General features: G+C 46.8%; 1 protein-coding gene across 3 annotated transcripts in view; it reads left to right on the top strand.

Moving 5' to 3' along the window:
* Positions 1-16,511, top strand: part of TSPAN5 (tetraspanin 5) — a 152,701-nt gene that overhangs the window by 112,016 nt on the left and 24,174 nt on the right. For 2 of the 3 annotated variants that reach the window (XM_008524432.2, XM_070614216.1), the window contains exon 2: positions 12,046-12,096. The exons of the other annotated variant lie outside the window; for it this stretch is intronic. In XM_008524432.2, the coding sequence (XP_008522654.1) occupies positions 12,046-12,096 (51 nt within the window). The remainder of the gene's footprint in view (positions 1-12,045; positions 12,097-16,511) is intronic. 3 annotated transcript variants of the gene reach the window in all.

Below are 16,511 nucleotides of genomic sequence, written 5' to 3' on the forward strand. Positions count from 1 at the left end.
TTGTGTAAAACAGTAGTACTAAATGTGAAGAACTGTGACGAGTCTGAGATTTTGCCCTACCTGTCAGCCAGTGTGTTACCCTGCCACGGAGACGCCAGACTCCCAGGTCAGAGACATAGGACTTTATTAATCTCAGCAGGACTAGGAGCTGCTCACACTGGTAGTATCAATATTTTTCTCATTCTTTCCCTGAGTCCCGATTTCCATAGGGTGATGTAGAGAGGGCCGGTTGACACCTGTATGTGTAATGAGTTGTGTCATAGGAGGGGAACCCTGAGTTTAGGGAACCGAAAACTTTTATAGTGGGCAGTAAGCCTGCCTGATCCTTTGCAGGATCTCTGTAAGGAAACACTGTATCTTCCAAGGCTGTCTGCTACACAAATTTCCTTGAATAGTCTGTAACAAATGACTCTCTTGTAATTCCATTCAATTTCTCCCTCATAACAAGCGCAGAAACACAAGAAAATTATCTCCCTACACAAGGTACTCTGGAAACAGACGCCAAATAAGTTCAGATTCCACGACAACTAATGAGTGCTGATTTTTAAGGGTGGCATGTGTCCCGGATGACATAGCAAGTAGCTACAGCGCCTGTCTCACTCTGTTATTTTAACAGATGGGTCCAATGTGATATTTTAATTGCATCAAGTATCTATATAGCATATCCTTTTCAAATTGTCTTTCCTTCACTAGCGTTGGGTCACCATAGTCCTTTGTAGTTGGGGCAGGTGTTACTAACCATTTACGCTTGAAGAGATTGTTATTCAGTGACTTGGCTAAGATGGCACAGCTGGTTAACGTTCAGGTTGTCACTGCAGCTCGGGTTTCCTGACACCCAGTCTGCTGGTCTTTGAGACACACTGCGTAACTCTGTCTGCCTTTCGTCTCCTACACAAGGCAAAGGATATTACTGGCCATTAGGGAGGTGACCCCAGTCTGGACTTGAGTTCCCTTTTGGTCGTTGCCATCCCTCTCAACTAATGTTGAGTCTTGCTCAGCCACACCATGGGGGACTTGTTTGGTGGTGGTGCCAGTGGTGTCTGGAGTCAGAGACCAGTTTGAATTAAGAGAAGCTGCTTTCTTTAATGCTTTCTTGTTGCTGCTCTGTGTTTTAATTTCCATTTAATTGATCAAAGCAATCTCTGCTGTTCCAACCCCTTTCTCTCCCTGACTTAAACTGTACTCACAGGTAAAGGCCTCTCCCTCTGTGGCTCCAGTGACCCCTCCCTCTCCTGGTTTCCTGCTGCCCCTCTGTCAACTTCTCTGCAGGCTCCCTTCTCCCCTCCTCTGTGCACCTCACCATAAATCTTGGTGTTCTCAGGACAATGCCTTGGTCCTCTTCTCTTCTCTGCAGACTCATTATATGGACTTAACAATAACCACAGTAATGGTTATTTACTGAGCTTGTTCTCCGTGCCAGGCACCTTGCAAAGCACATTGTGTGCATTGTCTCACCCAGTCTTCCCAGTGACCCTGTGGGATGGATACTGCTGTTCTCTGTATTTTATAGAAGAAGAAACAGAGAACTGAGAGGCTAAATTGTTTGTCCAAGGTCACACAATTAGAAAGTGGTGGAGCCTGAGTTCTACCCTAAGTTTGGCTCTGGAGCCACCTTGCTGTCCAGGCTCATGGCCATGTGTGCCCGACATTCATCTGAGTGGTAACTTGTCTACAACTGAACTCTAAAATTGATCTTTCTCCTAAAATATTCTCCCCTACCAGTATTCCTAACTTCAAAAACGACACCACAGCCTACCAAGCTGCTTTAAGCTAAAGTCTGGGAATTTTCTTAGATTCCCATTTCTAAATTTCTAAATTTCTCATCTCCCATGAGTAATGAGTAATTCACTCATTCATTCAACAGATATTTATTAAGGACCTACTGTGAAGCACGTATTGTTCTAAGTTTGGGGGATACAGAATGAACTGAACAGACAAAAATCCCTACTCTGTGGAACTTATGTTTTTGTGGAAATTAATATCCCTGTTTTACAGATTTGGAAACTAAGGACCAGGGAGATCAAGTGCCCTGCCCAAAGTCACATATTTAGGATTCAGACCCAGGCATTCGGGTTCAGGGAACTGTGGTCTTTGCCTTACACCCTGTGCTCCTGTCACCACGACCCTGAGAGTCTCCTCTTTAACATTCTCTTCTGTCTTCATCCTCCTGCCACTGCCTCTGCCTTTGTGGGCTGGGGTCAACGTCGCAGGATTGCTGCTGGAGCCTCCCCACTAGTCTCCTGCCTGCAGTCTCGCCTCCCTTCAGTTCATTCTCCGGACTGTACTGGAATGCTTTTTCTAAAATGCAAATCTGGTTCCATCACTGTTTTGCTTAGAGTCCTCAGTTGGCTTCCCATGGTGCCTCGGTACCCACAACACACAGCCCATGGTGATGAGGCCCTGCTGAGCAGCCGCCAGCCCTGAGGTTCTCAAGCTGTGCCGTGTAGCACAGTGGCCTGGAGTGCAGGTAAGACAGGGCTTGCCGGGCCCCACTCCCAGTGTCTGATGTCACATGTGGACTGCCTGAGAATTTGCACTTCTGACAAGTTCCTGGCGGCCACTGCTGCCGCAAGAAGTGCTGCCTGTGGCCCGGCTGCCCCCTCCAGCCCTGGCGGGGCCGCGGCTCCTGAGGGACATGCTGTTCCAGGCTTCCATCCTTTTGCACAAGGTGCTTCCTCTGCAGAACATGGTCTTCCTCTCTCCTTCCCGTTAAGATACAGTTCAAGTGTCCCTTCCTAGGATGTGTCCTCTGGCCCCGCAGTGACCCGGTCCTCGCCTAGCGGCGTGTTTCTGGGAAGGCCCTGTTCCCTGTGCGTGAGTTGTGGTTTTACTTGTTTCCCGCCCGCTGCCTCTAGACCCTTAGCTCTATAAGGAGGCCTTTCTGTCCCTGGCCCCTCCCACAGTGCCCAGTAATATTGAAAATGGTCACTAAATGAGTGGAATTATATAATCCTACTTGTGCTTTAAAAAAGAAGAATCCTGTTTTAATTTTTATTTGCATTAACCCTTAAATCTTGCTTAAGATGGTGTTTAAAACATTAAGGTGTTTCAACACAAAAGCAGTGTACTTTGGGAGCACTAACCTTGCAAAGCTGCCGTTCGCAGAAGCTCGCTACTTGGCTGTTTAACGCAAACAGCAGGAGCTTATTCCACAAGGGCTGGTGTTGGTCTACAGATAACTGATTCATTTCTCATGCCTACGGTTTGAAATACTCAAGTTATCCCCCAGTCCTCCTCAGCCTTCACAACATCTCTCTGGTATGTTCTTCACTTGGGTTTTATCTAATCAGAGCGTTACAGATGGAAGAGCCCAGGCGGTGTGAGCCTTGCTTTTACGGAGACAAAGATTAGCGGGCTGTAAACTTGCAGCCTCCATGTTTTCATCCAAAATTGCATAGCGTAATCCCTCACATTCCTTTCTGCGTGTCTGCATTGCCTGCACAATTTCCAAGGAGAATATAGGTGTTATTGCCTGCAGAGCCTTCCCCTTTTCTCTCCCTTACCGTCTCAGATTACTAGTTCTCGCCAGAATGTTAAGCTCCAAACTCTAACAAAGGAGCTGCCAAACAAGACTGTGGACATTTCTTCAAGGGTGTCCTGGCCTTCTGGTGTGGCGAAAGTTCAGGGGCAGAGCGCTCTTCTGTCCTCTCTGGGAGACAGGAGGAGAGCACCCAGGGCCACAACGCTTGGGAACTGGAGAGCTCCAGCCCTTTCCCAGGCTCTGCTGTGCCTGATCGCTTTGGGAACCGTTTCTTCTGCTTCCAAAATTCCACAGGCAAGCAGAGGGCAGCTTCAGGTGGAAGTGTGGCCGAATTATGTGTTCCTTCACATGCTGAGTGACAACAGCTGACCCTGTAGTTCAGAACCACCAGCGTTTCTACTCAGTTACTTGGAAAGGAACGCCGCCCTCTGCCAGATCATTATTGGTCTCTGGAGCACCTTCAGCCTCGTGCCTGTTCTGCACATTTTATCGTTAACAGTGAGCTTGTCACAGGACTAAGCATGAAGGAAATTAATCTGATCTCTTATTTGTGTCTCAGGACCCTCTTGGTTGCAAGTAACTGCCCCCAAAGTAGCTTGAACTAAGATAGGAGGGGGATATGTATATGCCCAGGGGCATGGTGGGGACCACAGGACCAGGAATTGGGGCCGAGGGTCCTGGGCTAAGGAGCAGAGAGCCGTCGGGGACAGAAGTTACTGTGGTCTCTCTTCTGCTTTCTTTGCTTGCTTTCTCCACAGCAACCCCAGTCTGTTCTAGCATAAGGGAGACTGAGGCTGACAAAAATCACCACGTCCAATACTGGATTCCTGGGGAAGGCAGTCTCTGGTTCAGCATAGTGTTTAGTGGAATGGTACTTCCTGAGTCACATGTCTCACCTTCGTCAACTCATCAGTCTAGAGAGCGTAGAGTGGGAGTGGACCTTCCTTTGCAGACATGGCTGCAGGGGCCCACCCTTGAGGGTGGGGCCAGTGTTCAGAAAGGGAGGGTGTAGATTGAGCAGCTGCCCAAATCAACACTGGTTATAATTTATAACCCACATTCTTCCAAAAGGATTGTCCATTAAAAAGTGGCTATAATGAAAGCAAAACCCATTTACACAGGATATAATTCAAAAACAAGTAGACATAAGGTTAGGGAGAGGGAAGATGCATCAAGAAGCCCTAATGGGAAGAAACTTATTTTAATGTTGGATTTAAAAATTAATAGGTTTTTAAATTCTGGGTCTGATCATACCCAGAATTCCTGAATCAGATTGCTAAGATAAGATATAGAAAAGATTTGGAATTAAATATGATCTCAGTGTTCTGACTAGAATTTGTTAGTTTCTTTTGAAAGAAACTGTGTACATGGTTCTCAGAAGGATGCTCCAGCGGGTACCAAGAGGGAGACGGTGAGTTGGAGGACAGGTGCTGCTGCCTTCTGACATGGGCACCTGCTGTCTGGTGAGCACAGCCCCTATCGCTTCTCTTGTCTGAGCTCAGGTCATGTCACTCCTTTACAGTCCTCTGTGTGTGTAAATGTCAAATAGGGCACAGGCAGCAAGTGGTGCAGAAGTTCAGAAGAGAGAGGGCCCTGATCTCTGAGCACGAGGATTCTTTCTCATACTCGGAGGAGGCAAGAGTTGAAGCAGGGTTTCATATTGACGCATCATAGGTCTGGAGAGAGGAGGTGGGCAGAGAAATGCCTGAGGAAGGGGGAGGAACTAATATGCAGGATTATGCCAGGTACCCGTGATGGCTCTTTGAATCTCACCCAGCCCTCACGTTGTCACATTGGCCCCTACTGTTGTTTTGTGCATTTCCTTAGGTGCCTTTAGTCTCTCTACATGACAGATGAGGACCATGGGGCTTTAGGGAGTCAGGAAACCCTCCAGTGGTTCTTTTTCTCTCCAAAGACAAACCCCAGCCATCACCCTGCCTTCAAAGCCCACCCCAGCCTGGCTGTGGCTACCTGCTGCCTTGTGCTCTCCGGCCCTCGGCTGGCTGGTCCTCCGACCTGCCTGTACCCTCTGCCTTAGGGCCTCGGCCAGCTGCTCCTTTGCCTGGAACACTCTTCCCCAATGTCAGCCAGTCAATTCCTCCCTGTCCTTCGTGTTTTTGCCTGCGTAGCCTTCTTAATGGAGACTCACTTTGTCCAATCCAGCTTAATATTACAGCACCCCCTCCACCCTGCGCCACATTTCAGTCCCCTTATGCTGGCCTCCTTTCCCACAGTGCTTCTTATCTTCTAAGTCTGTGTAATCTACTCATTTATGTTTCTTTTTATTGCTCTTCCCTCCCCACACACCCCGACTAGAATGTCAGCCCCATAAGAACAGGCACTTTTGTCTGTTTTGTTTCCTGATTTATCCAGAGTCCCTGGAGGGCTGCCTGGCTCATAGTAGATGCTCAGTAAATGTGTATTGAATGAGTGAAGAGCCTTTCCCGAGATCACAGAACCATGGAGCGCCCGAGCGGGGGTCAGCAGGCTGTGTTTTTGGGGAGAAGTGAAGTGTGAGAAGTTGGCCCCGGCTCGGATGGGGAATGTCCTGTTTACGAGTTCGAGACTTATCTGTCCTGCCGTCTTATCCTGAGGATTCCGGGCAGTTGGAATGTACAGACTGGGACACCAGGTCCCAGTGGCAAAATTGGGATTGACTTTCTGTGTATTGAATTTTCCACTGGCCCATGCTTACTCCTTTGACGTGGCAAGAATTATGCCTCGAGGCTTTTTATTCCCCAGGTCAGCCCCCGCTCTGTAAAGACAAGCAGGTGTTTTGTTAACGTAAGCATTTAGCTCACTTGTATGGAGCGCTGTACCCCACCCAGAACTGGTGCGTTAAAGTGTCAGAAAACGTCTAACAAAAAGTGCCTGTGTTGCAGTTTTAGGAAAATACATCTTTCCTAATGGCACTCTTTCTGTTTTCTCTCTTCTGTGCCAAATGTTCTCAGTGCATCTCTCCTGTTCATTCAGGCAGAGCGTAAAATTTTTTAAAAAACTTTATCAGAATGGGGAAGGGATGACAATCCCTCCGTTATTATTTAGGATGATGTTTGTGAGGTTCCCAGTGAGGTGAGAAGACAGATGTGATTTTATTTTCCTCTGTCGTGTTTACCTTGCTGCATTGTTATATGAGTCTGTTCACAGGATGCTGGGCAGAGGCATTGACGTAATTGGTATTTTTTAAGCAAAGAGGATTCAAGGTGTCAACTTAAGAGCTGCCTGTGAACTTGAATGTAGACCTCTACATAACTGCTTCCTTTTATGAGCAAAAGGAGTGCGTGGTGGTGGGCATGTACATAGATTTTAAAGAGTTTATTTTTTAAAAGTATAGAAGCTGAACTTTCCTTCAAAGCAAATTCACATAGCAGCCAAAATACACATAAAAGAAAACTGTTCTTCAGAAATGCCACTAGATCTCAAGCTGGTTATGAAATTGGCACCCGAGAGTTATTTCTGTCAGAGAGGACATTAGATGAATCCTGAAGAGCCATGGTCTCCGTGTAGAAGATGCCAGAAACATAACATTATCCCGAAGACTCCCCTCTCCTTCACCCTTGGCCCCTCACCATACGCAGTCATCACGAAGATGTCAGCTTTACTTCTAAATAGTCTCACTTCCATCTGCTGCTTCATCACATTTCAGTCCAGGACCTGAGCAGGTCTCGTCTGCATGACCAAAGCTGCCTCCTTCTGGTCCCTGTCTGTCTACTCTGGACTCTCTCTGATCCTTTCTGCAGCCCAGGTTGTTCTGTTTCCAAAGACCAAATCGGATAAAGGCTTGCCTCCTCACCCCATCCCAGCCCGCCACACACAGAGGGCCTTTACCTGGCTTCTTCTCACTCTTAGGGCAATGACTGAATTCCTTGATGTGGCTTACAGGGCCTGCATGGGCTGGTCCATGCTTGCATGTCTCACTGCAGACCTGCCGTAAATTCCCCTTGTCCCCCATTCCCTGTGTACCAGCCATACCAGCCACCTTATAGACGGTTTTACTTGCTCTGCTCCTCTCACCACAGGGTCTGTGCACATTCTCTTCCCTCTGCCTGAAACACCCTTCTTTGCTTTGCCAGTTAACATCTTCTCATCTTTCGGACACCAGTTCCTACATCCCTTACTTAGAGAAGGCTTCCTGGACCAGTTTCTGGGTCAAATACCCCTCTATATACTCTCTATTAGCCTTACTTTCTTCTCCGTTATGGCACCATCAAGGGTGATTTGTATGTTACACTTTGATCATTTGATTAAAGTCCCTCTCTCTCTTGCTGGACTGTAAGCTCACTGTGGGCTGGCCCCTGTATCTGTTTTCTTATCTTCATTTATCACAAGACAAAAGTAGTACCTAGAACAAAGTAAGAACTCAGGAATATGAGTTGAAGATTGTAGATGGATGAATGGCTTCTTGAAGTATCTATTTTTATACCAGTTAGAATGGAGTACTGGTCCATTTCCAAGACGTTGGAGGCTCAGCATGGACTAAAACAACAGATGGAGGAAGAGATCTTCCATTCGTAGGCCTCAGAGAAAAGGGGGCGATGTGTCCCTCCGGGCAGAGACCCCAGTCACCTGGTCACATCCTAGGGCCATTTCCCTCCCAGCTTTTCCTGAAGATCCGCTCTGCTGGCTCTTGTTCTGCCGAGCCTGGTGGGCTCCCATCAGTGCGCCACTCCCTCAGTGTCCACCTAGTGCCATTCTCACGCTCAGTCGGGAAGACAGACCTGTGCCTTGAACGCCTAGAAATTAAAGGAGCTATTTTGAGTCTTAGGACAAGAGTTTCAGTATAAATCTCTATCCCTTCTTTGGCCAGACAAACATTTTATGCTCATCAGGAAAGTACTAACGTAGTTTTGAGGTTGAGTTGAGAAGTCAGATTTCCTGAGCAGCCCAGCTCAGGCACCTATGTGATCCTAGGAGAATTACTTAAGGTTTCTAAGTTTCTATTTCCTCAGTAGAAAATGGGGACAGGATTGTACCTACTGCCTGGGATTGTTGTGGGTACTTTGTCCAATAGTAATATAGTGCAAGCCACATGTGTAATTGAAATGTTCCAGCAGTTATATTTAAAAAGTGGAATCAAATAAGTGAAATTAATTTGAATACATTTTAACCCAGTATATCCTAAGTATTATCATTTCAACATGTAAGCAATAATAAAACAGCTATCAATGAGATATTTTAATTCTTTGTATTCATATTAAGTCTTTAAAACCCAGTGTATATTCTGCACTTACCAGCACATCTCAGTTTGAACTAGCCACGTTTCACATGCTCATTGGCTAGTGGCTGCTGTATCAAGCAGTGTGGTTCTTGTCAATTCATATAAAACACAGTACCTAGTTCATACTCAATGTTCAACAAATGCTGGCAAAGTTATTGTTATTCCCTGTAAAATATCAAAATTGGGTGGACAGACATTTGTCCTGCGTGCTTGCAGTTTTTGCTTCATGGGAAGACAGCTCAGATCTGTTGACTTCAGTGCTCTCGGCCGCTCCCCTCGGGTGGTCCCTGGGTTTCGGAATGAGGTCAGTTTGCTGGTTTATGGTCATCTTTCTTCGGGAGGCGGGAAGGGGAAATAGTGCACCTCAAGGGCGGTGTGCCTGGCTCTGGCTTTTGGCTCTTCTCTGTGTAATTATTTGGAGCTGGAACAGCTTGATTTTAAAACAAAACACATGGGCTGAGAGGAATGGGGAGGCCCTGTGCCAGTGGTGTAGCCCCGCAGGTATGTGCAGGCAGAGGCCCCTGCCCCTCTCCACTTGCTTAGGTATCGAGTGTTTTCCTTCACTTCACATTCAGTGTTGTTTCTCCCAATCTTTAAACCCTTGTTTGGAAAGTCACACTGAAAGCAGGAAACACTGGAGCAAGATTATAAAGGAAATCGTCTGCGTGACTTCTTTAAATTCCGTTTTTTTCCCCTCTCCTTTTTGTGGAAAACCATTGGTTTCCAATCTGTTTACGTGGTTTGTGAAGGAAACAGGTTTTTCAAAGTGCCAGGAGAGAGGAGAACTTCATACAAAGAAGAGAACGCTGACCCACCATTGAATTTTCTCTTCTCCTTCCGCTGCTGACACCAGCGTGGGGAGCTTCTGCTCTACACTGGCTCTTAGGTGAAGGCAAGGTTTTATTTCTTTTTTACCTCCTCAACTCCCTTTGCTTGCTGGGGGAGGAATATTTCACGTCCTCGTCATATCCCATGTAATTCTAACCTAATTGCATCAACTTTTTGACCCATGGGGGAAAATGGGAAGTTCTGAGTTGATGTTAGGCTCATCTTGGTTCAAATCCGTGCTCCTCCTCTTAGAAACTGTGTGCCTCTGAGCAAATTAACTCTCTCAGCCTCATCTTTCTCCTTCTTAAAGTGGGGTTAATCGTAGTGACTATTCAAAATAAAATTCTTGAGAAGCTGTAGAGAGACACTGCACACCAAGCAATGAGCACAGTGCCTGGCAAGGAAGAAGAGAAGTCAACGTTAGCGATCAGGCAGGGCCCAGCAGTAACACGTCCACCAGGAGGGCCAGCTGCCCTCAGTGTCCTCTGCCACACCATCCCCCCGTTGCTGTGGTGACACAGGACTGAATACTGCATCAGGGAGGTGACCGCATGTTTGTCCCCCAGGAGCTCAGGCATCCGAAAGGTAGGCGTTTCATTTGTGTGAAGCCAGGCGCTCCATGACCTGCAGGTCTGCTGGGGTCCTTTGTGTGCACTTGTCCCTTGTTACCCTGTTGTGCCGAGCCCTGCGAACATGGGAGTAATGTGCTGAATTCTTTTATTCCTGTATGCAGAGTCCGAAGTCCCTCTGAGTCGTTCAGGGGACTGGTGCATCCGTTGTTTCAGATCGGAACCGCAGAGTGAGACAGCTCTCTGGCCAGGGCAGTAGAGGGGCTGACCCAACATCTTCGGCTGGGATGTTGAAAACAAGAAATCATCCTAAATGCTTTTCAAACCTCTAAGAGCCAGGGTAGGAAGAAAGGGGCCTTCAGTTTGTGCCAAATCCAGGACATGCTGAAGCTTCTCTCTAGGGGCCCAGAACGTCTGGTACATCATCTCACTAGAACGCCAGGGACTTGTCAGGAGATTTGGGAGGTTCCCCTTTTTAAAGCACTGCCACATCTTCAGAGCCCTCAGTCGTGTGTTTTCTCAGGCCCCCTTTTCCCTGTGCTCCTGCTGTTTGCCCAGCCCCTGTTGGGTTTATTATCCGTGGCCTACAAAGTGTCAGTGCCTCCCCACTTGGATGGTGGAGGCCTCGCCAGGGGATAGTCCTTAGGTTTCCCCGAGAGGGGAAGGAATCACCAGCCTCACTCTCGTGTTCTCTGCGCAGCACTCTCAGTGAACAGCTCTCCTGACATTTAACTTAATCAAGATGTTAGCAGAATAAGCAATGTGTGCTGCTGCCGTGGGGCTGAAACTGCTCGTCAGCCTGCCCGCACTCTCCTCACGTCAGTGTTTGGAAAGGAAATTCACAGTTGATGTTGATAATAAAGATGAGGAATAAGAAGTGTCTTTCCTCAAGGCGAGTTACACCCAGTCCTGATCACTGAGCTCTCCATGGGTGGACAGCCCTATGCAGTGTGTCATCAAACCTGTGACGCCCTGATAAGACACATTATTTTAGAAGCAATCAAGGAAAAAAACAAACTATGAGATACCATCGATTTTAAGACACATCCCGATTTCAGAGATGTTAAAATGTGGGGGAAAAATGTGTATCTTGGAGCAGATGGAGTACAGTGAGAACTGATTAAAATGGGAAGTCCCCTGGTTACCAGTTGCTCCCCTCCTGTACTCGGCGCATCTGATGGACAGCACTGGGAGAAATGTGGGCGTGGATGAGAGGCGCCCTGTGCTGGGGCCGAGTGCATCTTTCTGCGCTCCTTTCACTCTGGCTCGCGTGTTATTTGTGTGCTCTGTGTTATATGTGAAGTTATGGCACTGAGTCGAGACCAGGCCGAGCCAACGGAAGCCTTCTCAACCACAGTATAAGTAATCTAAATTTCTGAAAAACAGAAGAATCCAGGAATTTTCTTTGGGTCACGCTGGACTTGAAAAGATTCATGTTACCTTCTGAAGGAGTAGTGAAATCTTGCTGAGGGACCACAGGGCTTCTGCGTGCGCTCTCTGACCAGCCCATCTCTAATGCTTGATGGGGAAGAGAGAATCACCCACTCTTCTAAATTCATGCTCCTGGTCATCCGTTTCTGAGGGAATGTGGGGCTCGGGTTTATGGGAGCTCACTGTTTCCTCTCCTGCCCTTTTACCTGCCTTTTAGGCAGCATTCAGCATTACTGATGACTTCCATTTTACTCAAGATGCTACCTAATTATTATTCTTCATAATCTGAGTGAATTCTAAGCACCTGCATGTCCTCAACCTTAATAATGCTGTAATAACTTTCATCAAGGGGATTATGGTATTTCTTTTCCTGTTAAAGACTGTTACTCAGGTTTTACAGAAAACTGTTTCTTAGCCAGGTAAAGCGACAAAAGAATTGATTGAAAACTTTCTTTATTTGTATTAGTAAAAACATGGTGTTTGCCTTATACTTATGCTGCTCTCTCTCTTTCTTTCAGTTTTTGGGAATAGCATTTCTTGGAATTGGACTGTGGGCATGGAATGAAAAAGTAAGTTGAATCTCATGAAAATGCACACATTCTGGTTGTTAGAGGCTGCACATTATGTTGTATGTCGTCTCTTTTTCCTCTTTCACAACTGCAAAAGTACAAAGAAACATGGCTCTAGAAAGTATTCTTGGTAGATAACGTCATATTTCAGAGTCTCTAGGAAAGGAGCCTAAATTGATCACCACATCAGAATAATGACAGAAGTAACAACACACGTGCGTAATGGAGAGCGTGTGTTGGAATTTTGTCGGTTACCAGAGCTACGTGTTCCCATGGCACACTCCGTCACTCGGGCATGAGAATTTCAGTAACGCTTATCGATATCACTACACCACCTGTAGCCTGTTTTCTCTTTTACTTCTTAAACTCTTTGGAAGAATACTCAAGCCATAAAAATGACTTTTTGGTGTGAGCATTATGTGATAAGCTGTTAGCATGTGGCATGAAGGAAGCTGGACGTAATTCATGTGTCAGCATGAGATAACCCTATCATTAGTGCTCAAGAACGTGAATCTTGTCTGCTGATGGGAAGTGTTAAGGAATATTCAGAAGTTATGATCAAATATAGTATAGGAAAAGGAAAAATCCAGAAATATGGAGTCGCATCTTCTCGGCTACAGTGAAGATACAGTGTTCTGGGCAGTTTTTCCTCTAAGTAACACACTCGTGACACCACTGCTCTGTGTCCACTGCTCCGCTTTACTTCCCATCCGCACCTTCTCGTTGTTTCTCTACAACTTCCCCTCCTGAGGCCAAGCACTAGAATTCGAAAATGAATACCAACTTTTTTCTTCCCTCTTTGGAAGTGAAATCGTTGGCAGCATTTTATCTATACTGGTATTTGGCTACATAGTGAAGCTTTATTATCTCCACTGTGTGAGAGTGAGGGAGTATGTGGATTGGTTAAAAGTAGTAAACTAAGAAGTTAGCTTAAATTTTCCCAGAAGATTATCTCTTTGGTATTTCGCCCTCTGAGCCTGACCATGCCTGAAGTCAAGCGTTCCTTTGAACTGTTATAGATGTGCTAAGAAAGGGGAGAAGATGAAAAGTCCCGCAGACAAAGCCCCTCAGATGCCAGGAGGAATTTCCACAAATAAAACCATGTTCAGATAGACTGCATCACGTAAGGGTCCAAGTAATTCCTGAGTTTGGAAACTGAACCACCTTCTGTTTATTTACCAAGTACTTCTACAGAATGTAAAATGTTTTATGGAAAATGAGCCATCTTCCAGCACATTATGAGGCAGGACAGTGGTTATATATGAAGGGAGATGAATCAAGTTCCCAAAACAGAGGCACTTTCATCTCTAGAAACTTCTATGTTGAATCCTGCCTTCTTTTGGATTATGATTAGCTTCTGCTGATCCCTTGTAAGCCTGGAGATGTGTATTGGTGGAGTCTCAGAAATCTCACCTTTAGGAGCCCTCTGGTTGGCTCAGTTCCAGATAACACAGCTTTTTATGACTGTCCTTCAATAAGAGCCCATTTCTGTCTGCTTTGAAAAGATGCTGGAAGGCTCTAAATGAACTAATTGTCAATTCTAGCAGTAAACAGACAATGGGTTGTTTTGAAGGTTTTTTTCCCTTTGAAATATAATTATCTTTTTGTTTTGTCAGTTGCCTCAAATGGCTCTTCTCTGGTAAAATCAGAGACTTCTCAAACGGGCTGTATTCTACAGGTCTCAGGGCAGGGATGAACGGGCTTCGGGGGGACGAAACAACAGTCCCTCGTTTGTCAGGGCCACTCGCAGTAAATGGACAGTTTCTCTGGAGAGCTGACAGCCCTCGGCCGAGGTCACCCACGTGGCGGTAGTAGAGAGTAAACGACACGCAGTAGCCCAGTTTGGTGCGCACTTGCTTCGCATCTGGGCCTGGGGTGGGGACGTGGCATTGAATGACGGGGAGTCCCTCCCCTGTGGAGTGTGCATTCCCATGGGCGTGCTGAGGGCAAGCAGTTAACTAGCCAAGGATATGCATCCAGGTACTGTGGAGTGCTGCCGAGAAGCATATGAGGTACAGGGTAATGGCTAGTGGGGGGGTGATCTCTCTTAGGTAGAGGGGTTGGGAACAGCCGCCCTGAGGAGGTGGCATTGGAGCAGAGACCTGCATGCAGTAAGAGGGATCTGCAGAGCACTGGGGGAACATCATTCCAGGCAGAAGGAATAGCAGGTGTGGTGGCCCTGAGTCAGGGACTTGGAGATTCCAAGGGGCAGGAAGAAGACCAGTAGGACTGGAAGGGAGAGAGCAAGAGCAAGAAGAAGTAGGGATGTGGCAAGAGAGGCAGGCAGAAGCCAGAGCAGGCAGGGTCCTGCAGAAGGTGAGTGAGAGGAAGTCACCACAGCATCGTGATAAGGGAGTGTCCTGCTCTGGCTGTGTTTTAAGATCGCTCTGGTTGCTGTGTGGAAAAAGAGTACAACTTTGGGGTTGAACAGACCTGAGTGCAAATATTGCCTCCCCCATTTACCGTCTGAGTGACTTTGGGCAACTGCATTAACTTCTCTGAGATACCCTTTCCTTGTTTGTGCAGTGGAGACACTAACATCACCTCCTAGGTTGCTGTGAGGATCAAATGAGACACAGTTCCTGGTATAACGTAAATGCTCGCTGGAGACATGGCCCCTTTCCTGGATTCATTACTACAGTGTGTCCACTCCTACATGGGGACAAGAGCAGAATGGTGACTTTGAAAGCTGCCTCAAATTTTAGGAGAGTTCCAGGCTCTCACCCGTGGACCAGAGAATTGGCTTTGTTTTGGGGTCTCTTAAGGAGGATGTGATGCATGTCAGTTGCCTTGGTAACTGCAAAGGCTGCTCTGTCGAGCCCCTTCGGGTTAACTTCTAAGCTAGACCAGGCCTGTGATGGGATGATGTTCCGAGGTGAACCACAGCTGGCAAGGGCAGTGAGCAGCACATGCTTGCTGGGCCCACAACCCCAGCCCGTGCATCAGTAGACCCCATGAGATGTGCTGACATGCACACGTTCTTATGTGAAGTGCAGAAACAGTGGAGGCAAACAGGGTACGCCTCACGCTTCCTTCATACCAGGCTGAGCTTTACAACATTATGGTTGAATATTAGACATAATAATTAATTCATTTTATCTGAATTCCAAATCAACTGTGAAGATGCAAAGGATGAGTGTCTCTCCAGGGGAAACTGGTTTGTGTGCAGTTTTTCAGAAATCATAGGATCTGCTGTTTTAGGAGGAACGTTAACAATTATGTAGCAGGAATCAGTCTACAGCAAGCTTGGCAGCATCCAGCTATAATCAGCTCATTCATTCGGGTGACACTTATTGAGCGCACAGCCCGGGACAGGGCTTGTGCTGGACTCTGGGGATGTGTTTCCTCAGGGAATTTACATTCGAGAAAGGGTGTATAAAATATATACTTACATACATAAAATAATACAATAAATGCTAATTTGGAGTGTATGTAAATTTAACAATTCCTGTGGCAAAGTGCTCACCAATTCTGTCTCTTTGGGTTTCTCTTACTACTAGGAAGACCTTCCTTCTACCAAATTAGAATCATGTCCTACTAGTTTTCATTCACTGATTATGGATCTACCCTGCTGGATCCCAGAAAATAAGTCCTCCTCCATATTAGTTCTTGAGGTGGCCATGGTGTGGTTCCTTCTGAGTTTCCAGGCCAAACCTCTGCTTCTCCGAGGCTGGAGTCCCCTCTCCATCTTGTTCATGCTCCTCTGACCTCACTCTGTGTGTCTTCTGACCACTGAGAGGATGCTTTAGGGGTGTGGAGGGTATGGCCAGGTTATGTCTCCTCTCCCCTTGTCTGCTATCAGTGCAACTGGAGGTGACATGTTGACCACTGGGAGTCCCCAGGTGCTCTCAGATCCAACTAGATCTGTCCACCTCACATCGGCTGGTCTTCAGAGTCCAGTGAAGAGTCCACACTCGCCCAGTTAGGGTTCTGCTCACTTCTCTACCTGCCAAGACTACACTGCAGCCTGAGGCTGGCGTCCAGCAGGTTCCCTGTTCCACGCAGCGTGGTTTTTGCTGTATGTTTGACCAAGCTCCTCCCTCAATTCCTTCTTCTAACTCAGGCCTGCCTTTAGCTCCTGGCCCCAGTGCCACCTGGGTAATTCTGACTCAGCAGGTCTGGGGTGGACCTTGGAATGCTCTGTTTTAGCAAACCCCCTAGATTGTTCTGATTGCAGTCAAGTTTAGTTGTCACTGATATGTTGAGCAGCCCAAGGACAGAACCCAGTGATATGTCACTTGAGTTTTCCTTTGGGGTTGACATTCATTTACTTATGTGTGCCCTTGGGTGTCATCACTTAAGCAGTTTCTAATCCATCTACTTGTCGTTACATCAGACTGGTTTGCTGCATCTTGTCTTTGTAGATAGACTAAATCCTCCACTTCATCTCTGGTTAACCAGCCTAGGGACTTCCT

This window comes from Equus przewalskii, chromosome 3 (assembly GCF_037783145.1).
Source record: "Equus przewalskii isolate Varuska chromosome 3, EquPr2, whole genome shotgun sequence".
NCBI classification, from domain to species: Eukaryota; Metazoa; Chordata; class Mammalia; order Perissodactyla; family Equidae; genus Equus; species Equus przewalskii.